The sequence below is a fragment of the Malaclemys terrapin genome, chromosome 5 (assembly GCF_027887155.1).
Source record: "Malaclemys terrapin pileata isolate rMalTer1 chromosome 5, rMalTer1.hap1, whole genome shotgun sequence".
NCBI lineage: Eukaryota > Metazoa > Chordata > Testudines > Emydidae > Malaclemys > Malaclemys terrapin.
This window is the reverse complement of record NC_071509.1, coordinates 125302356-125324621: the sequence shown is the minus strand read 5'-3', so window position 1 is coordinate 125324621 and position 22266 is coordinate 125302356. Positions and strand designations below refer to the sequence as shown.

At 43.9% G+C, this 22266-nt stretch overlaps 1 protein-coding gene across 2 annotated transcripts in view; it reads left to right on the top strand.

Moving 5' to 3' along the window:
• UNC5C (unc-5 netrin receptor C) overlaps nt 1-22266 on the top strand; it is a 368853-nt gene that overhangs the window by 269675 nt on the left and 76912 nt on the right. For both annotated transcript variants that reach the window (XM_054030966.1, XM_054030965.1), the window contains exon 4: nt 6885-6988. In XM_054030966.1, coding sequence (XP_053886941.1) covers nt 6885-6988 — 104 coding nt within the window. The remainder of the gene's footprint in view (nt 1-6884; nt 6989-22266) is intronic.

Genomic DNA, 22266 nt, shown 5'->3' with positions numbered 1-22266 from the left:
ATGCATCTCTGCAAAAGGCTGCTTCTTCTCTTATATGACATCAACTCATACTAAATCAAAGTTGGGTGAAAAATGTTTTAAAAAGCCCTGCTCATTTTCTGAAGACATTGGTATGTTTGTTTTAGAGGGAAAATCCTAGTTAGAGTTACTGGAAAGAGCACAAAACAGAAGTGAGGTGTCTTTAAGGTCTACCAAGGGCAGAAATCCATCTTTTCCTGACATTAATGCTGCATTGTTCTGTACATTTCTGGTTTACATCTAATTCCTGGCTGACAAGTGTCCGTTTTTCATGCTTATTCATCAGTCACCCTTGCATTAGCACTGCCTTGAAGGCGTCTGCCCTGCCTCTTATCGCCTTTCTCAGAAATGATAAAGGATATCCTTAAAGTTTTACCCACCCACGAATCACAGTAAAACCCAGAACTACAATGAAGGAATAAAATACAGTTTGTAAAAATAACAAAAATAAAAATGGAAAAAAAGGTCATTCTTTGCTGACTGCAAAGATGAAAGGTAAAAAAGAAAAGGAAGCAGAATAATGCCAGGAGTTAAAATGATTTGTACACAGAAACTGTTACCTTTGGGAGATTAAAAATATAATGTTTGAGTTGTTTTTAGACTAAGGATGCATTACACTTGGAATTTAAAATTGAGCCATTTAAAGATGCTTCACAAAAAGGGCTATTTTTCCCCTCCAAAAAGCAAAGAAATTCAGACGTGGGTTTACAATGAGAGATTGATCCCTCCATTCTATTAGTCCAGTTTTACAGCAGTGGAAAACCATTGATTTCAACACAGTTGTGAATGAGGCCCTCTGTCCTGATTGCAACAGATTGTCCCTAGGTATTTCAGGAGTCTCAGAATGATGTCTTGCCCCAGTGCGCTATGTGTGTGTTTTGTGCTATGCCTGTAATACGTGGCACAAGAACAGTCATTGACTTCACATTAGTAAGGAAAGTAGGGTTTGGCACAGAGTTGCATCCCAGAATTTTAATCCTTAAACTTGAATTTCTTTCCATTACATCACACCCTGGACAGGAGTGGGAAGAAGAAAAATATCTGTTGTACAGGCTGAGAGTTCTAGCCAAACCAAAACCACTTCCACAGAAGCTCCAAGGTGACGCCCTACCTGCAGCCATGAAGGTTGCACCTTTGGAAGCAATTATTTATGTAGTGCTTAAATTGTGCAGCTGTCCGAGCCATCACCTTTTTGATTTTCCCAAGTCTGCTAATGCAACAATCAGGCTTCATGGGAATGACACCAAAGAGGTATGCTAATCCCCTAGCATCCTAGCATAAGAAGTGGATTCTTCCTTGTCTGATCTAATCAGCCTTGGAAGAAATGTTATGGGTCCTGGAGCTTGGGCTCCAGCCCAAGCCCAAAAGTCTACACAGCAATGAAACAGCACTGCGAGCCCAAGTAGCTGGCACAGGCCAGCCGTGGGTTTTCCTTTGCTGTGTAAGCATACCCTATATTACTAAAGTGATGTAGTAAGAGGGTACCCTCATCCCTTTATCTCACATCACTCATCCTAAGATTAGGGATGGAAGAGGTGCCAGACCAGTTTCTCTGATCCTCTGAGAACCTCAAAAAGGAACTGTTGCAGACTTAGGGGCAGTAGCAATTCACACAGTTTCTGCACAGGCAAGAGTCCTGACTAAGTGGGTCTACCTTTTGTTTGTTTGTTTGTTGGTTTTCAGTTGCAGCATTTCCTGAAGATTGTTTCATTCTTCTAGTTTTCAAAATGGACCAAATTTTTCAGTCTGGAATTTTGTGAGACTGTGTTTTGCCTTTTTTCCACCTCATTTTGCAAACAGAACTTTCAAAAATGGCATGTTTTAAAGTTGAAAAATGTGGGTTTTGATAATATTCAGTTTTGAAAAAATCTCACCATGTGATTAAGATGACAATCAAAATTGACAAGGGGCAGGGGAAGAACTCTCTAAAACCACAAACAGCAAGAAAATGAAGATTAGAATCAGTAAACAGCAAATGGAGAATTGTAAGAAAATCAAAATATTTTCACAAGGTTTTTTTTTTAAAAAAGGCCATTTTTCATCAAAAAACTGATTTCCTCAGAAACAGCCCCAGTCCTACACCAGTGGGATGTATCTAGCTCAGGGGTAGGCAACCTATGGCACATGTGCTGAAGGCGGCACGCAAGCTGATTTTCAGTGGCACTCACACTGCCCGGGTCCTGGCCACTGGTCCGAGGGGTTCTGCATTTTAATTTAATTTTAAATGAAGCTTCTTAAATATTTTAAAAACCTTATTTACTTTACATACAATAGCTTAGTTATATATTATAGCCTTATAGAGAGATCCCTTCTAAAAACGTTAAAATGTATTACTGGCACGCAAAACCTTAAATTAGGGGGAATAAATGAAGACTCGGCACACCACTTCTGAAAGGTTGCCGACCCCTGATCTAGCTGGATACCGCAGGTGCTAGAGTCACTTACATGAGCTCTCCATCTCCTCAATGTTTCTAAAAAGCCTAAATTAGAACTTCTGTTTGTTTGCTTTTCACAGCAAGCCAACTTTATGCTTGGATAGTTAAATATACTGCACAACCAGTATCTGTCTGCAGCTATCTGGTGACTCTGTGGATTGGGAGGACATATATAGTTCTGGATGGATAAAGCTCTAAGCACACAGGATGAAGTTGACAGAATGGAGTAGAAGAGCTCCATATCTTGTAAATACACAATTATGTACTTTTTTCAAATGAGTATTATTTACTTGATAGTCTCTAATAGCTCCTTTGAGAACATTCCCCGCTGTTATGTCAAGACCTGAACTTAGAGTATTTTTTAGTTTGCAGATCATTGACCCACTGTAATGCATTGGCATTTTCAAAATATTACCACATATTAGGTCACTGAGTGATGGGGAGCTTCATGTGCATTAATCCCACCTGGTAAAAACTCTACTGAAATTTTGGATGGGGAACACGTACTGCTCACACTCATCTGTGCCACCTGTTTATAATAATCAGAAGAAAGCTTGTTTATGTACTAAACGTAATTATTGCACATTATGGGTAACGTATTTTAATTTGTAAGTATTAAAGCTTTGTTTTAAAAACAAAGCATTTTATGAGATGAATATTGTGTGTATGTATATATACATATACATACGCTCACATTCTGATTTTAGTACAGAATCAAACTAAAACGGGGAGGGGCACAAGCGCATAGGAGGGGACATGGGCGCACGAGGGGAGGGGCTAATCAGGGCAAGGGGACTGCAGGGGGAAGGGAGCAACCAGGTGGGAAATGGGGCAGAGGAACCACGGGGCTAGCTTCAGAGGCTGGGGCGGGTCAAACAAAGGCTGCAGAGGAAAAGGGCGGGGCAGGCAAACAAACTGGAGCTAGTGAGGGGCTGGGACAAGGGGGAGGGGCAAATGGGTAGGCAGCAGGGGCAAAGCTGGGGGCTTGCTGCAGGGGGGAGGGGGTCAGTCCAAAAGGGGGGGGGCACGTGCACCCACGTGCGCTTGTAACAAAAAGAAAGTCCTTGGAAGCTGGCTGCTGTATCAGGCCCAATGGTGGCAACAGGGCTTAGCAAGCCTAGGTGAGCAGCTGAAATCCCAGAGGCAGGAGCTCAAGGTAGATGGTAAGTAGCCAGTGGAGGGTGGTGGAGGGGGCAACAATGTATATATGTATATATACATATACATACACACACACAATATTCATCATCTTATAAAATGCTTTATATATAGTGTTTGTGTGTGTAGATGTATCTAATATATATAATCTCTCTCTCTCCCGCTATATATTTTGTGTGTGTGTATAAAAGGTTATTGAGTGAACTTCAGATCTACATTTAATGCTACATTTAATCAAGTGCTTAATTATCCTTACAGTTAGGAAGTTTTTCCTAATGTGTAACCTAAATCTCTCTTCCTGCAATTTAAACCCCTTACTTCTTCTCCTGTCCTCAGTGGATAAGGAGAACAATTTATCACCCTCCTCTTTATAACAACCTTTTACATACTGGAAGACAATTATCATGTCCCCCCTCTGTCTTCTAGTCTCCAGACTAAACAAACCACGTTTTTTCAATCTTTCCTTGTGGGTCATGTTTTCTGGACCTTTAATTATTTTTGTTGCTCTCCTCTGGGCTTTCTCCAATTTGTCCACATCTTTCCTGAGATGTGGTGCCCGGTACTGGACACAATACTCCAGCTGTGGCCTTATCGGTGCTGAGCAGAGTGGAAGAATTACTTCTCGTGTCTTGTTTGCTTCTTTTGCAACGGTATTACATTGTTGACTCATATTTAGTCTGTGATCCATGATAGCCCCCAGATCCTTTTCTGCAGTACTCCTTCCGAGGCAGTCATTTCCTATTTTGTATTTGTGCAATTAATTATTCCTTCCTAAGTGCGGTACTCTGCAGTGTCCTCACTGAATTTCATCCAATCTATTTCAGACTATTTCTCAAGTTTATCAAGATCAATTTGAATTCTAATCCTGTCCTCCAAAGCATTTGCAACCCCTCCAAGATTGGTATCATCAGCAAACTTTATAAGTGTGCTCTCTATGCCATTATCCAAATCATTTATGAACATATTGAATAAAATATATTAAATACATTTGCTGGATGGAGGCAATGCATCTCCTTTGGGAGTGTCTTTATAGATGCATTAAACATTCAACTCTATTTTTGTATTTTACTCAACTAAATACAGTTATTAATTTTTGCTTGTTTAAAATCTAAAAGAAAAACTGAGAATGCATTGCACTTCTGAAGTACCGTTACTCTGAAGGACTCAACATTCTTTACCAACATGAATGGATTAAACCTCACAAACACCCCTGTGAGGTAGGTGGTGTTATATCCTTTTTTATGCTGAGCAAACTAAGAGCTTGTCTTCACTTTCAGTGCTACAGAGGCTCCTATGCTGGTGAGAGAGCATCTCCCGTCAGCATAGTTAATCCACCTTTCCATGAGATGGTAACTATCGCAATGGGAGAAGTTCTTCTGTGGACATAGTGCTGTCTAAACAAAGGGTTAGGTTGGTATAACTATGTCACTCAGGGGTGTGGATTTTTCAAACCCATGAGCAACATACGTATACTGATATAGGTCTGTAGTGTAGACCTGACCTAAGCAGGTGAAGCAAACAGAGAGATGAGTCAACATTCCCAAGGTCATGTAGCTAGTCCTCAGCACAGAAATAAAATTAGTAAGTCCTTACTACCAGCCTTCTTGCACCAACCAGTAGACCGCACCAACTTCTAGTTCAGGGTATGTTTTTTCTGCTATAGTTTTAAGACCCTTGGAAAGCAAGGTTTTATTGAGAACCCTAAAAACAACACACTTATAGTAGTGCTGCACAATGTCTTTTCTAATTTTCCAAAACTATGGTTTGTAGCCACAGCCCTGCACTGGGTGTGGCATGGATGCGCACACCAAGTCAGCAGCAGCTCTGGCAAGAATATGCCACAGGAAGCTCTGAGCATATTGTGCCTCAGGGAGCACAATGCTTTCTGGTGCTTACTGCCCCGCCTGTCAAAGGGGTTTGTTGTCCATTCCCCTCTCTGCACTGGATAGAGAGGGAACAGAGCCGTAGCTCAGTTTTCTTTCCTCTCAACTCCCTGTGCAGGACAACGATGTTAGGCCTTGCCTATTCTAGGAAAATGTATCAGTTTAACTAAATGAGTTTGTTTAAAATGTTACCAAGTAAATTATCAACTTAAGCTAATTCAATATAACCAAGGGCTAAACTGGTTTAAGTACATCTACATTACAGCCTTGCACTGGTTTAACTAGACTGATTTTTAAATCCAGTTAGTTAAACAAGCACCCTTTCCTAGGCCACCTTTACACTACAGGGACTATAGCAGCATTGTTATGGCTCCATAGCAATTCCAGCATAACTCTGTAGTGTAGACGCAGCCTATGAGGGAAAGGGTTTTTCCATGGCTGTAGGAATGGCACCTCCCTGAGTGATGGTAGCTAGTTCAATGGAAGCATTCTTCCACTGAGCTCGCTGTGTCAACGCTGGGGGTTAGGTCGGCATAGTTACAGCACTACGGAGTGTGGATTTTCCACACCCCTGAGCACCATAGCTATGTTGATCTAAATTTTTGGTGTATACCAGTCCTTAGTATAGATAAGGCCTTAGTCCAGTGATTCTCAAACTTTTGTACTGGTGACCCCTTTCACACAGCAAGCCTCTGAGTGTGACACCCCCCCCCTTATAAATTAAAAACACTTTTAAATATATTTAACACCATTATAAATGCTGAAGGTGAAGCAGGGTTTGGGGTGGAGGCTGGCAGCTTGCGACCCCCCCATGTAAGAATCTCACGACCCCCTGAGGGATCCCAACTCCCAGTTTGAGAACTCCAGAGTTCTGATGCTCCCTGAGTGCAGGGACTCCCATTGTGAGTGAGTGACTGGGTGGGGAGAATGGGGAAGAGGCCCCTTGTCTTTTCTCTCTCTCTCTCTCTCTCTCTCTCTCTCTCTTATATGAAGTTGCACAGGAGCCAAAAGCAATCCAGCTCCAAATGATGATGGTTATAATCTACTTAGATTGTAAACTCCTTGAGGCAGGGACCATCTTTTTGTTCTGTTTGTACAGCACCTAGCACAATAGGGTCATGGTCTGTGAGTGGGGCTCCTAGGCATACAGCAATACAAATAATACATAATAATAAAATTGCTAAGAAATCTTTTCCCATATAAGTTCTCCAACATGATAAAATGAAGTGAAAATATTTTTCAGTCTTTTTAGACAAGGGTCTCTTCAGGACAGAGATTGTCTTCCTGTCTGCTTGGAAATACCCTAACATGCATTCTGCACTACAAAATCATCTGTAAATCATTGCAAGAAGAATTAATGACCTCACAACCTGCTTTTGGTTTTTACTAGATCTCCGAAAGACTTTTGAACAGGAGCCCTTGGGGAAAGAAGTGTCTTTGGAACAGGAAGTCCTGCTCCAGTGCCGTCCACCCGAAGGCATCCCAGTAGCTGAGGTGAGTGACAACAGCTTCCTGCGCTAGCAATTGCCACTTAGTTGTCCTAACTGAGGCCTAATATGTGGCTAATGGTGCAGTGAATTAGGGTATGGCATGATGAATGGATGGTAATGGAGACCTAACTGCCTGCTGCTGGTAGAATAGATTGATTGGGAACTGATTAATGACTTTGGAGTCAATTAGAATGCCCCACTGGGCAGAGCCACAGGCAGTTCAGTTTTATTTTTTGTTCTCTTTCATGAAATCAGAACACAGCAGTATTATATCTGGCATCAGTAGGACAAATACCTGGTGGGATTTATGAATGCAACCCTTTTTTTTTTTTTCCTTGTCTTTTTTTAAAGTGTAAGTAATTGCTGTCCTTGAGGCAACTGGCTTTCATGTCTTACTAAAACATTTATTTTTAATTTGCAGTATTTCATTTTCCTCACATGTTGGTGCACACACGCTCACACACAGACTGCATAGCACAGTACAAGGGCCCCTACCATGATCTGATAAGGGACCTCTCAAAGCTGAAACAGGGAGGTGTGAAGGAAAATAAGCCATCTTTTAACATGGCTTATCTGTTCCATCTAACAGCAATTAAAAACACAGGCGAGGGTACTCTGTTTTCTTACTGGCAGGAGTAACCCTGCACTATTTAGCAAAAACTGTGCACACAGGCACTGATGGGCTCCTCCGTGAAAAGGAGTTCACCTCAGCATGGTGGTGGTGCTAGTGGAACAGGGCTTTGAACTCATTCCTCACAGGAGGGGGGTTTCAGAATCACAGGGGGACCGCTGAAATTCTAAATTCAACTCTGCTGATTAGTAGAAAAAATTATTGTTAATGATGGTAATTCCCTAATCAGAATTCTCCTCATTCTTTCTCTACCATGCTCAGAAGAAACTGATGCCAATTTGCATTAGGATAAGTTAGTCTGTCATGGTTAAGTAGCAAAGTGGTTGTCATTCACTGTTGATGACTGATTTCTCTGGAGATCATGCTTAACGTATTACATCCCTATCAAACTAGATCTTGGATCTAATCAGAATTGCAAAAAAATGTCGACAAACAACAGAAGGAATAATTAACATAGTGGATTACACACACACACACACACACTCACACACATATTTTTCAGTACATTTTTTTCTTTCCTCTTTAAGATCCCGAAAGCTCAAAGAAGTGATTGAGTCTGGCGAGCCAGCTCTCTGACAGCCATGATATTAATCAGTTGACTTTCCTCAAGAACTTATCAACTTTTGTTGCTTCCTTAGCATCCTGCCAACCTACTGTTGTGCCTTGACAAGTGTATTTATAATAGGGCATGTCATATCGCAGATGCTCTCGGATAGTGGGGGACTTCATTACCTTCGCTGGGAGCTGAGCTTGCTCATGAGTGGCAGTTAGTATGTGTGCAGTGTTACACACAGCTCTGCACTTCTCAGTGACTTAACAGCTAGTTCATCTCTTCTGTCAAAAAAACCAGAAAGCCTGATTACGTGGCGGAGAGACAAACAGCATGAGTTAGCATGATGAGTAGAAAGGGGGCGCTCGTCTCTGTCACAAACATTATGGAAAAGGCATTAGCCTTTTTAATTGTTTTTTCTTAAATCAGATTAAATGTATCCTCCTTCCACTGAACTGCTTTAAAGGCTAATATGCCCTGGTTCCCGTGAAGAAACTGATCTCTGAAAAGATTCTCTGTGAGCTGACCATATAATAATTGCTCTTTTTCATACTCCCTAACAGACAGTTCACTTTGTTAAGTAGTAAAGATTCATGGCAGCAAGCTAATTGGCTGTGAATCTTATTTGCACCATGGTCGGGGCAGACACCAATTAACATTTGGCAGGCTCAGGAGCCATACCCTGTCTGACATTCAAAAGAACTATTCTTAATGTTTCCCCCCCCCCCTTCTCACTTTTGAAGTCAGGAGGGAGATCAAACACCCAGATTGGAGAGCAGCCTAATGCAGCTTCTTTGTAGACTCTTTCCAACGCTATTAAAAGAACAAAGACCTGAACACTAATGAATAGGAATACCCTAATGTGACACTTTATTACTGGCACTTGCTGAAGCTGGTATGATAAATTTAAAAAATGGAAAGATGAAAGGTAACTTGGTGGGTTGAAGGATTACATGATTATTTTAATTTAGAGATGAATGCTTTCTTTGTTTAAGACTTCATTTATTTGTTCGGAGAACTTTCTGATATGATGATATAGTTAACCGAGAAAGAAGGGACTCCAGGAAGGCAGGCAATCAGCTGTTAGGCTCTCTCACATTATAGAAAGAATGTTTTGGTTCCTGACATCCCAAGTCTGTCTGGGTAATGTAAACACAACAGCTATTAGCAATGTTTCCAGATTCGATGAGGCAGACAAGAGTACCTCAAATTATTCCTCATTACAGGGACTGCTTCTGTGCCCTAGAGACAGATTACCATGCTGTCCAATCCAGACCAATTGGTGACCCACATTTTCTTGCATTTTTCCAGCTTTCGAAATGGTGAATAGTTAAAAAAAAAAAAAATCCTATGTTGCAGGTAACATAATTCACATTGATATCACTATATAACCCGCTCATTGAAATGTTTGCTTTTGTTTTTTTCTCTTTGTTTTAATTTGTATTAGGAAGTGCTGGAAATAACCCTCTGTTAGGAGGATAGCGAATATATCCCTGTCAATGCAAAGAGGATTTAGACATGTAATTCCTAGCATGGTAAATGGCAGTTAACCACATCAAGCCCCTATGGAGCAATGGCAGGACAGATCCTTTTGTTTTTAGTAGGTTGAGCCATGTCACAGTTTTTATCCCAGCCCCTCGCCCCTTCCCCCAGGGAGGAAGAAAGACTAAGATAGAGATGAGGCAGCAAAGCTTTTAAAGAGCACTTACCAGTGCTTCAGCTCCACTAAGGCATCATGTGCATTAGAGTAGATTGAAACTATAGACACTTAAAAAGTAGGGTTACCATATTTCAGCGAGCAAAAAAGAGGACGGGAGAAGCCCCGCCCTAGCCCCGCCCCTGCCCCTCCCACTTCCCGCCCCCCCTGACCTCCCAACCCTCCCCCCGTTCCTTGTCCCCTGACTACCCCCTCCTGGGACCCCTGCCCCTAACTGCCCCCCAGGACTATCTAAGCCTCCCTGCCTCTTGTCCCCTGACTGCCCCAACCTTTATCCACACCCCCACCCCCAGACAGATCCCTGGGACTCCCACGCCCCATCCAACCACTCCCCACCCCCTGACAGCCCCCCCCCCGAACTCCCAACCCATCTAAATCCCTCTGCTCCCTGTCCCCTGACTGCTCCGATCCCTCTCCGCACTCCTGCCCCCTGACAGCTCCCCCCCAGAACTCCCAACCCATCTAAACCCCTCTGCTCCCTGTCCCCTGACTGCTCCGATCCCTCTCCGCACTCCTGCCCCCTGACAGCCCCCCCCAGAACTCCCAACCCATCTAAACCCCTCTGCTCCCTGTCCCCTGACTGCTCCGATCCCTCTCCCCACTCCTGCCCCCTGACAGCTCCCCCCCAGAACTCCCAGCCCCCTACCCCCCCGCTCCTTGTCCCCTGACTGCCCCCTCCTGGGACCCCTGCTCCTAACTTCCCTCCAGAACCCCACCCCCTACCTAAGACTCCCTGTTCCTTGTCCCCTAACTGCCCCCTCCTAAGACCCCCCCCCAACTGCCCACCAGGACCCTACCCCCTACCTGTACCCTGACTGCCCAAAACTTTCTCCACTCCCCCCAAAAAGCCCCCCCCCATTTCTTGACTGCCCCCTCCAGAACCTCCCTGCCCCTTCTCCTGCCCCCCTTACCCTGCTGCTCAGAACAGGGTGTTGGGCTCTGTGCGAGCCGGACACGTGGCTGCGCTCCCCAGCACAACAAAACCCGGTCCCTGGCCCTGCACAACAAAACCCGGTCCCTGGCCCGGACCGGGTTGCAGGGGAGAGCTGTCCTTGTATCAGCACAAAGTGCTCTCGCTCCCGTTTTGCTACGCTGCATGGCAGTAACCGCTCCCAGTTGCAAAAGGGGAGGGCTGCACTTTGTGCTGAGACACTTGCTGGAATGCAGGGCGGAGCTCCTCTCCAGCTGCTCCGGAGTCCAGCCCGGGACTTTCCTGCAGCCCTCCCAGCCGCTCCGGGGGAGGGGGGAAATCCCGGACATTGTGAGTGCTTTACAAATTCCCCCCGGACGCTATTTTTAGCACAAAAAGGAGGACATGTCCGGGTAAATCCGGACGAATGGTAACCCTATAAAAAGCCCAAGATCCAAATACAAGGGTGTGTGTTACAACACAATGCTCTGAAGGTCTGAGGTCAAACCAAAATTCATCCTGCTTGCTCACTGGGGACCAGGAAAGGCAACTGATGATTTGTTCAGTCACTATGGAAATCAAATCAACTTCTCTATGGCTGTATACCCTGACCACCAACTAAGAACAGCAGTAGTGCCAGCTGCACTCCGGCAGGTTGCAGAAGGAGAACTGACGCAGTAGGGAAAATGAGCAGTGACATGGCAAAAATAACACCAAAAAACAACAGCTCTGGCTCTTTCTAGGTTTCCAAAGCATTTCAGCATCTCCAAAGCAATGCTTAATTGTGTGCATTAGGGCTTCGGTAAGGATGGGAAACCAGTCCACATGGGGAACGTTACATTTTAGAATCAAACTCACACCAAACCTTTCAAGCGTTTTGCAATGTCTGGGTAAGAGTTGGTTATTTCCTGTCTGTGCCCCATACAAGCAGTGGAAATGCTAAAATACCATAAGCGAGATTCTTATGAGATTTCTGCACATAACTAAAGCAGGCAAATTCATTCCTGCCGTAACTCCATTGAAATCACCTGGGAGAGGAATCAGAAAAGAAGCAGCAAAATCCATTGCTCTGTATTTATGCCACATTATATCGTACTTTTCCTCAATTGAGACGCTGGGTTATACCGAGATAAAAGATGATCAGATAAAGAGCATCTGAACTGTTGGATACTTATTTAAACAAATAAGGCTTTTTGAGATTTGCATTTGGCCATCACTAGGCATTAGGGGCCTGATTTTCAGAGATGCTGAGAACCCTGAACTCCAGTCAAGTCAATGAGATCTGCAGGCGTGTGTAGCACTTCTGAAGATCAGACAGTTCCAGTTCTCTGGATTCCATCTGAAGCCTCAGCATTAATTCCGCCTCCTCTTGGCATGTGGACTCTTTCAGGCATCTCTGAAAAGCCAAGAAAGGAGCACATTCTTGATAGGGGCACATACTGGGATTCTCCCAAGGTAATGCAGCAGAATTATTAGCAATTAATCCCTTTGCTCATTTAATTTGTTCTTTGAAAGATGCCAGTATCATATTGTGAATGAGAAATATACTCAGAGACATGCAGCCCCATCAAATTAGCTCCTTGCAATAGGTTATAGATCAAAACATCAATGAGATGTAAGATTAGTTAATATGCCATAAGCAGCTAAATGAAGTTTTGCATTGAAATGTGTGATTTGCTGCACCTTCAACAAGGAGATAATTGCTTTTCTAATTATAATTGGGCATAGCATACAAACTTGGTGACCCAGCAGAGCTTAAAAACTGGCACTATATTTATCTATCTTTGCATGTTTAATTAGGAAGGAGAAGAAAAAACCCATCAAGGAGTCAAGTGGCAAATGGAGGAGTTGTTTTGCCGAGTCAAAATGAGTGTGGTGTAGACTTTATTCGGCTGGTGGCAACTAGGGACTTTTCCAAATAGGCAGCATCAGGTGGCTGCTCCATCTAATTGATTATTAATATGACTGCTGTTTGCTTTGTTTCATGAGAGAGCTTATGTTTTGCTGCAGTTATTCCTTAATTGGAACTTCATGTGTATGCATTTCCATGCAAGTTCATTGTCATCCAAGCAGTGTTTTATATTCCCTGCAGGAAAGTGAGCTTGTAGAGAGGAGAACAGCGGGGTTGATGGCCATGAATGCGGATCAGTTGGGAAATGGCATTGTCATTTGTGGCCCCTTGTGATGCATGATGGAATTACCTGTGGGTCAGGTATCAATAGGGAATTGGCTGGAAGGGGCCAAGTTGATTTGTGACATGTAAGGAGGCACATCTCTCCATCTTCCTTTACTTACCAAATACTAACAAGGACTATTTGCAAATTCCCTAGCTCCTACTTTCAGTTGTACTAATAGGTGATAAGGGCATAGACAACCTTTTTCCTTGCCTGCAGTGCAGACGCAGAATTCACTCCCGAGGCTAAAGTCCTCCCTCGTTTACACCAGTGCAAATCCACTGGTAGCCAGTGGGGATGCGCTGGTGTAAGTGTGGGAAGAATTTGTCCCTAGCTTTAAAAAGTGTTATAATCCAGTGAATGTTCCACAACCACAATAGGGCACGGTCTGCTGGTCTGGAGAAACAGCCAGGCCTCTCGCCTCTCTGGGTGTGTCTACGTGCAGCTGAGAGCAAGCCGCCCAACGTAAGGAGATAGGTTCGTACTAGTGGGGATTGAGCTAGTGTGCTCTAGGCTTGAGAGCCCAAGCTGGAATGTCAACCCTGCTATTTTTAGTGTGCTAGCCCAAGTCCTCCCAGCACAAATCTGTCTGCCCTGGCTGGGAGGCTCACAATGTAGACATACCCTCTGTGAATACTGTGATGCAGTGAGGTGCATGTCGCCATGCATTCCTCTCTCATTACCCTGCCCTGTGCAGCCCAGGATGGCTCTGGGTCTCAAAGTACAGCTGCCTGACACCACTTTCCTTCATGGCCTCCAGTTAATAACAGCAGGTTTTGATGTATATGTTTAGAAGATTTATAACATAGGAGAAAGTAAACACAATAGCTATTAGCAATATTTCCAAATGCACTGATGAGTCAGACTTGCCTCAAATTGCTCTTCATTGCAGGGACTGGTTCCATACCCTAGAGACAGATTACCCTGCACCCCCAGAAGATTAGTCCATCATTTTCTGCTTTTGGCAAAATGACCAGAACCCCTGATCCCTGCAGAATATAGTTCTCTTAGTCTCTGAAGTATATGAGCTGATTACCATTGATATAGCCTGCACAACTGGAACTTTCAGTAGCATTCACAAAGTTATCTAGCCACGGTATTTTACATGATTCCTTCCTGGGGCAGTACGTTCTCCAGGTTTTGTGCTCAAACTGGGTGATGATGTGAGTGGTAGTACTTCATGTTCTAACATCAAAGTTCCCAAGCTGTGGCCCATGGATCCCTTGCTGGCAATCTCTGGTAAAATGGCTCCTCCTCCTTTCTTGCCAACTGTTAGAGCTGTCCAGCCTAGGGTTGCCAACTTTCTAATTGCAGAAAACCAAACACCCTTGCCCCACCCCTGCCCTGAGGCCACACCCATGCGCCTCCCCTTCTCCAAGGCCCCACTCCTGCTCACTCCATCCCCCCCTCCCTCCATCGCTTGCTCTCCCCCACCCTTGCTCACTTGCTCATTTTCGCTGGGGCGGGGGGTTGGAGTGTGGGAGGGGGTGAGGGCTCCAGCTGGCGGTCCAGGCTCAGGGATGGGGCCAGGGATTTGGGATGGAGGAGGGGGCTTTGGACTGGGGCCAACAGGTTCGGAGTGTGGGAGGGTGCTCTGGGCTGGGGCAGAAGGTTGGAGTACAGGATGGGGTGAGGGCTCTGGCTGAGGGTGCAGGCTTTAGGGTTGGCTGGGGATGATGGGTTTGGGGTGAAGGAAGGGGCTCTGGGAGGGGATTGAGGGGTTTGGAGTGTGGGAGGGGGCTCTGGGCTGCGATAGGGGGTTGGGGTGTGGGAGGGGGTGAGGGCTCCGGCTGGGGGTGCGGGCTCTGGGTGGGGCCGGAGATGAGGGATTTGGAGTGTGGGAGGGGGCTCTGCACTGGGGCCAAGGGGTTCGGAGTGCGGGAAGGGGCTCAGGGCTGCAGCGGGGGTTGAAATGCAGGAGGAGGTGTGGGCCCCAGGCGGCGCTGACCTCAGGCTTTGTTGTAACGCTTTGTTCATTTCAGAGTTACGAACAACCTCCATTCCCGAGGTGTTCAGAACTCTGAGTTTCTACTGAATCCATAAAGCTAATAGTGAAATTTTCCATATCCCATTACCTGAGCCATCTAGTCCATCTTCAGCTGTGAGGCTTTTTTTAATAAAAGTTCACCTTCATGTAGTACTTAAAGCAAAGTTGTAACATTCTCAAAAACAGCTAGAATTTATATCCCTTCTACAGCACACTCTGTATAGATCTTAGTACTCAAGCAGTGAGCTGGACATATGTGCAATTAAGGAAGTGTTTCCACAGCAGGAAAAAAATCCCCCTTATTGGCAATAGAAGCAGAAATAACGACAACTGAATAAAATGTCACTGTGGTTTGCGCTCGCTGTCTTATTCCTGGTATGTGTTTTGCAGTCACTCATAGTTGTAATTTCAGCCTCTTTGGAGACCACCTTTAAAAAAAAAAAAAGTGTAGAAATCCATTTCCTGTCACTAGCATGCAAAGAACACAGCATCCTATTTAGTGAGCAGTTGGTAGGATGAAAGTGTGCATTTGAAACCAAATCCAAACATCAAATAACAGTAGTCTTCAAAGAGGCATTCAACTCTCTAGATAACTAGAATATTTGTTAGCTCAGTGACCTCTCAGAAATCTCTGTGGGTCCGAGTTTCTCACTTGGATGTCTCATGCTCTGTACAGACTGGTAGTTTATTTCACCAGCGTATATATTTTTTGTTTTAATCAGCAGACATACATTTGTGATTAATGTCTTTATGGTACAAGCTAAGTCTCTCTATGGTCTGACTGTTGTAGTAACTCATGCATACCCTACTTTCCCAGACCAAAGGTTCTGGTAAGAATGCGTAGAGCTGTAATTAAAATATGAGTGTTAGAAGAAATACAAGTTCAGTAGAGATACTGTTCTGTCTATATGACTGCATAATAAGGGAACCCAAATATTAGCAAGAAATTGCACGGTTAAGGCAAAAACAACAAGGAGTCCTGTGGCACCTTAAAGACTAACAAATTTATTTGGGCATAAGCTTTCATGGGTAAAAAACCTCAGACTAACACGGTTACCCCCTGATACTTGACACGGTTAAGGCAGTAGGTTGGAAAATGTTCAGCAGTTCCTGTTAGGGGCTGAGCAGCCAGCACTCCAGTGGTGCCAAATCCTCTGGTTCTGACTCTGTTTTTAGTCAAACAAATCTCTCGTTGAAGTCAGGAGGCCAAATCTTGCAGTCCTTGAATTTTGTTCCTGGAAATCAATGAGTTTTGCTTAAGTAAGAACTAAATTAATGACATCAAGATTTGGGCTAATGTCTTCAGCGATATTTGTGGGTGCTCAGCACCTGACAGGATCCAGACCCAGTGCAGACTTAAAAAATACAATAAAATGCTGTTTCAGCTGCCACCATTACAAGAGAAAGAATTGTAAGGAACAATCCTGCATTGGCAAGGGCAGAGGATCTAGATGACCGTACGTGCCTTTTCCATCTCTTATCTTCTGTCATTATGCTTCCACCTCTAGCAGTTTTTAAACCAGTCAGAAAAGCTTGCCAAGGCGTTTCAGCCTCTAGATAATGCTAGTAGCTTGGCGTGGCTGAGTTTGTATCAGTAATTGGCTCCTGTAATAGCTTTTCCCATTTATATAATCACTTGTTTGATTAATGTACTCTCCACTCTTGTAGTCTGCACTGAAATCTTGTACTACTTTGTATGCTTTCATTTCCATGTGTGTTGCATTATTTTAATCCACTGCTCAAAACATCCTGATTAGAGCACGGAGATATAGCCATTGTGATTATTGTGGGTTTTTCTTGCTGATGGTCTCACATATCATGTTGGGTGGCATGTGGCAGATTCCCTCTGTTAATTAGAACAAATGTGCCAATTATGTTAATGTATCTCCCGATACCAATCAGTGAATAATTAGAGACAAGGCATCTGTCTCTCACCAGGGAGTAGAATGAGAAAGAATAAGCTGCAAGGTGCATTGCTCTAAATGACTGCCACCTTCGGATTGCGTGTTTGCTCAGCCAGTCACTGTGACAGCACGGTGTCATGACAGGTTTGGAAGCAACACAGTGCACACAGATAAAATAGAGTTGGTGGCAGTCATGGTGCTCACTGGTCTGAAAATTAAATCCAAAGAACATAAGGAATCATAGTCAAAATCAGGAGACCTTCATGTGTTCTTTGTACTACAGCACTTCTTTCAGCATTTCTTATTATTAGCTAACATTTTATCTTACTTTAGTGCCTAGAGGCCTCAAACAGGCCAGGTTCTTGTTGTGCTACGCACTGTACAAACATATAGCAAATGACAGTACTTGCCCCAAGGAGCTTACAAACTCAGAGTGAATTGTTGTGGAATTCACAGTCTCCTTTCCTTTGTAAGGCTAATGTGGAAGAATATTGAGTTATATATCACTGAAATTTTCCTTTGATATTATCTCCACATGGGAAAATGTCTACTGTTTGTGATGGTTATGTCCCAGATGGAAGGATTTCTGGTTTGATGACAGAAAATTGAAGTTAAAGTTATTTCACTGATTGGATTGATTGATTTCAGTGATACTTCCACACATACACAAAGGTTTATATATATTATTTTTATATGAGGTTTTGGTTCACACACATATTTAGTTACTAGTGGCCTAATTTTATTTATATATAAAAATACTCAAATGTTTATTAATAATAGTGCTAGAGACATTCTCTAATTTATTGAATTTTTAAGAGCCAGAAATCTATTTAGGGTCCCTTGATTACTGCCGGTAAATGTACTTTATCAGCAGAGTGGGATGACATGATTTACAAATCAAATAATTGATAAAACCTGTATAATAACAGTATGAATAATTGCTGTCACCTATACATTATACTGTCTCAACTCTGCTCTATTCTCTTACCTTGTGTATTTGGCAGTTACTCTGTTACTCATTACATGAGAAAATAAGTTGTGTTCTCATAAATTCTGTTTACCTCTGATGATAACACACATGCACGCACACCTGATTTTCAGAGGTGCTGAACACAAAAGTCAGTGGCAGCTGCTCAGCAACTCTGGAAAAATTAGGCTATTAGTAAGTAAAAATGTGTAGTAACCAAAACCTTATTTAAATGTTATAATAAGTTTTTAATTAGCTAACATTTGTACATGGTGTAACAAGAAAACACAAGATGTACTAATTATTATGGGAATCATGTGCTTTTTGGCTTTCACATTACTTTTTGCTGATTACTAAAATGTGTGTGTAAATATAACTTATACTTCCTGTCTAACCAGCCATCCTCTGATCATTTCCTTCAGTGAGGATGATAATCTTAGGGTTACCATATTTAACCAATTAAAAAAGAGGACCCTCCACGGGGCCCTGGCCCCGCCCATTTCCCACCCCCAGCCCTGCCCCAACTCCGCCCTAACTCCGCCCCCTCCTCCCTCCCACTCCCAGCCACGTGGAAAGGGCTGCCGGAGCGCTACCGGCTTCACGGTTTGCCGGGCAGCCCCCAGACCCTGCGCCCCCGGCCGGCGCTTCCCCAGCGCAGCTGCAGCCCGGAAGCGGAAGCGCCCAGCCGGGGGCGCAGGGTCTGGAGGCTGCCCGGCAAACTGTGAAGCCGGTAGCGCTTGGGCTTCGGGCAGACCCTATGCCTCCGGACCCTGCGCCCCCGGCCTGGCACTTCCCCTCCCGGGCTCCGGCAGCGCAGGGTCTGGAGGCGTGGGGGCTGCCCAAAGCCCATAGCGCTTGGCTCTTAAACAGAGCCGAAGAGTCGGGGAGGAGCAGAGCCGCCACGGGCGGAGGCTCTGCTCCTCCCCTGACTCTTCGGCTCTGTTTAAGAGCCAGGCTGCCCGAGCGCTACCGGCTTCGGGCAGCCCCTGTGCCTCCGGACCCTGCGCCCCCAGCCGGGCACTTCCCCTCCCGGGCTCCGGCGGTGCAGGGTCCGGAGGCATGGGGGCTGCCCAAAGCCCGTAGCGCTCGGCTCTTAAACAGAACCGAAGAGTCGGGGAGGAGCAGAGCCGCCGCGGCCGGAGGCTCTGCTCCTCCCCTGACTCTTCGGCTCTGTTTAAGAGCCGAGCTGCCCGAGCGCTACCGGCTTCGGGCAGCCCCCATGCCTCCGGACCCTGCGCCGCCGGAGCCCGGGAGGGGAAGTGCCCGGCCGGCAGCGGGGGTCCGAAGGCAAGGGGGCTGCCTGAAGCCCATAGCGCTTGGGCAGCTCGGCTCTTAAACAGAGGAGGAGGAGCAGAGCCGCCGTGGGAGGGGAGTGCCCGGCCGGCATGTTCCCAGACATGTTCGGCTTTTTGGCAATTCCCCCCGGACGGGGGTTTGACTGCCGAAAAGCCGGACATGTCCGGGAAAAAACAGACGTATGGTAACCCTAGATAATCTGGTGTTGGTGACATGATACTTCACTTCCATTGATGTAATTATGATGTCACAAACAGTGGATTGTAGCATCCCATAATGAGTAAGGCAGGTAGATTAGAAAGGACACTGTGTTTAGACACACACAAGTTAATCAGCAGTGGTGCTGCAACAGGGACATGACAGCTGAGGCTTTTGGTAAACTATATTTTTCAGACTTTGACTCAGTGTAACAGAGACTAAGAAATCCTTTCTGCTTTGCACGTTACATGTTATACATGGAGTAAATTTTGCTGGGGCATTATGTGAAGAGGGTTTTTTCCTTTGAGAAATTTGGGGAAGAGCCAGACGCTGTATACAGAACTAGACAGAGAGACCTTTGGTTTGTTCTGGTATGGCAGTCCTGTTCTCATGTGTTCTTATGTTTTGCAGCAACTAAAGGGGATTTATCTCTGACTGCTCTGATTTAGTCAAATCAGAATTGTCTCATCAGAGGTCCAGACTGAATAAAGATTTGTACAGTTTTGTGAGCAGCTGTAAGACTCCCCTAAGTTTATTTAAGAATGCTTTCATGACCAGGAATATTGATCTGCACATGAAAACCAAAACTATTTTGTAATGAACCCAGGCCCAGTCCTGTTCCCACAGAAATCAATGGGAATTTTGCCATTGACTTCAGTCAGAGCAGAAGCAGGTCCTCAGTATGCAGACCACAGAAAGAGGAGCAATAAGTGATTTGTTTCTTTAACATAGGTAGCGTTTTGTAGAATCTCAGCTTTGCAATCCTGTATTGGTATCACAGAAATACATATTAAAAAAGCAGAAAGACCACACTTGTCTGTGTGGGATACAGAGGTTAAGCTGATGTCTAAAAGGAAGAGTGCAGAGAAGTGAGCTTTGGGCTTGTTTCTCAATCTAGATGCACGCAGCTTTCACCGGTGGGCGATGCAGGGAACAAACATTGCCACTGACTGAATGGGAAGCTGTCTGTCTTGATTTTACTTGATTCCTGTTAGGGCTCAATTTGGCTGAACACCAAGGAAGAAATGGCGGGGGAGGGGGAGAAACAATTTTAGGCTTCTTGCCAAGGAAATGCAGATTATTGAGAAAAGCTTAGATCTTCCATGGAAAATAAAACGTGAATGCTGTTGACAGAATGGTTTCCAAAATGTTGTGCCTCTCGCTATCTTTTTTACACACACACTCTCTCTCTCTCTTTCTGTATCTTTCTTTTCCATTTCTCCAGCACTTTTTGCACCACCAGAATTTTTAAATGCTCTGGAAGATTGGCACTTTAAATCAAGCCCACTGCAGGATAGCAGCTTTGTATGCATTACTGGGTTTTCCTTTGGAAACAAATAAACAGAAGGCAATCAAACACATTCAAACTAACAGCCTTGCAATTGGGTTGGGAATCACTAGCTCTTGTTAATAAAACTGTTACTAACAAAACAGTGTGCTGTTTTCTAAAATATTGACTTGAGATAGATAGAGAAGGGTCTCTATGGAGTTAATGACAGGTTTCAGAGTAGCAGCCGTGTTAGTCTGTATCCGCAAAAAGAACAGGAGTACTTGTGGCACCTTAGAGACTAACAAATTTATTAGAGCATAAGCTTTCGTGGACTACAGCCCAAGAAGTGGGCTGTAGTCCACGAAAGCTTATGCTCTAATAAATTTGTTAGTCTCTAAGGTGCCACAAGTACTCCTGTTCTTTTTGTGGAGTTAATGCTTCTTTTGACTTGAAAGAATGTACCCAAAGTCTGTTACACTGCACCATTGCAACTGGGGAGCTAAGATTCTTCAGACTTACTGCGAGGACATTACAATACCCCAGCTTGTACTGTGTAATATATGGGACTAGGACAATTATAATAACTTAAGGGAAAGTTTGAAGCAAAATAGAATATACACACACACATACACACACACTTCTAAGGCCATTGCTGTATACATTTTTCATCTTGAAGACTTGTGGTCCATTTAACTTCCCTATTTATAGTGAAATTACAATTATTTAATTATAGAGCACTGTATAAGAGGATCCAGTGATTTTGGTCCCAGCCCCAAACAGCTTATAATGTAATATTCAGACTGGAACAAGCTGAAAAAACGAAGTATATTTCATAACATTGTTTAAAAGCAATGCAAATTTTTCATTTTGTTTGAAATTTTCCATAACAATTGCTTTTATTTATTTATCCATATAACATTTGTATTTAGGTTTGGTGGGGGGGAAATAACTCTCACTTTTTACACAGACACTCAGAAGAAAAAACAGGATGGGGGATTTAAAGAGTGATAGTGTTTTATTCCCCCATTGAAAAAAATGTCAATAAATTTCACTGAAAATGAAAAATTACAACCAATAGGGAAAAGTTCCACACAATTTTCATTTTTCTTTGAAAAAAAGGTTTAGACAGAATTTTTGTAACCAACTCTAACCCAGACGATTCTGTTACAAAGTACAAATTAGATACTGAAGAATGGTCTAGATTCCTTGCCAAAAAGTCAAGGTGCTATTGTTGGTGCAGAGATAAGCACAGAAGATTTGTAAAAGAACTAGCTTTGAAGAAGGCTTTTGAAAGAGGGAGTGTGAGGCTGTTTCAAGAGTATAGGTTGGTGTAATAGGAGGTTTAAATGGGAAAGTGGAAAAACAGAAAAGGGAGCAGTTAGAGGAGAGGTGAGGAATGTAAAAAGGAGAGAAAATGTGGCTGAAGTGAAGACGGAGTTGTAAGAGAGACAGCCGTTACAGAGCCTTGGAAGTTTTGAACTTTATGTGGAGGCAAGAAGAAGCCAGTGAATGACAATATGACATGGTCTGACTGGCAGAAGAAGATTGTCTTGTATATGGAAAAAAGAAAAATTGCTAAATGGGAATGAATCAGGGGAACTTTATTAATTAAATTACATTTTTGAATAATAAAATGTATGAAACTCTAAATACTAAACAATGACATATATTATCTGAG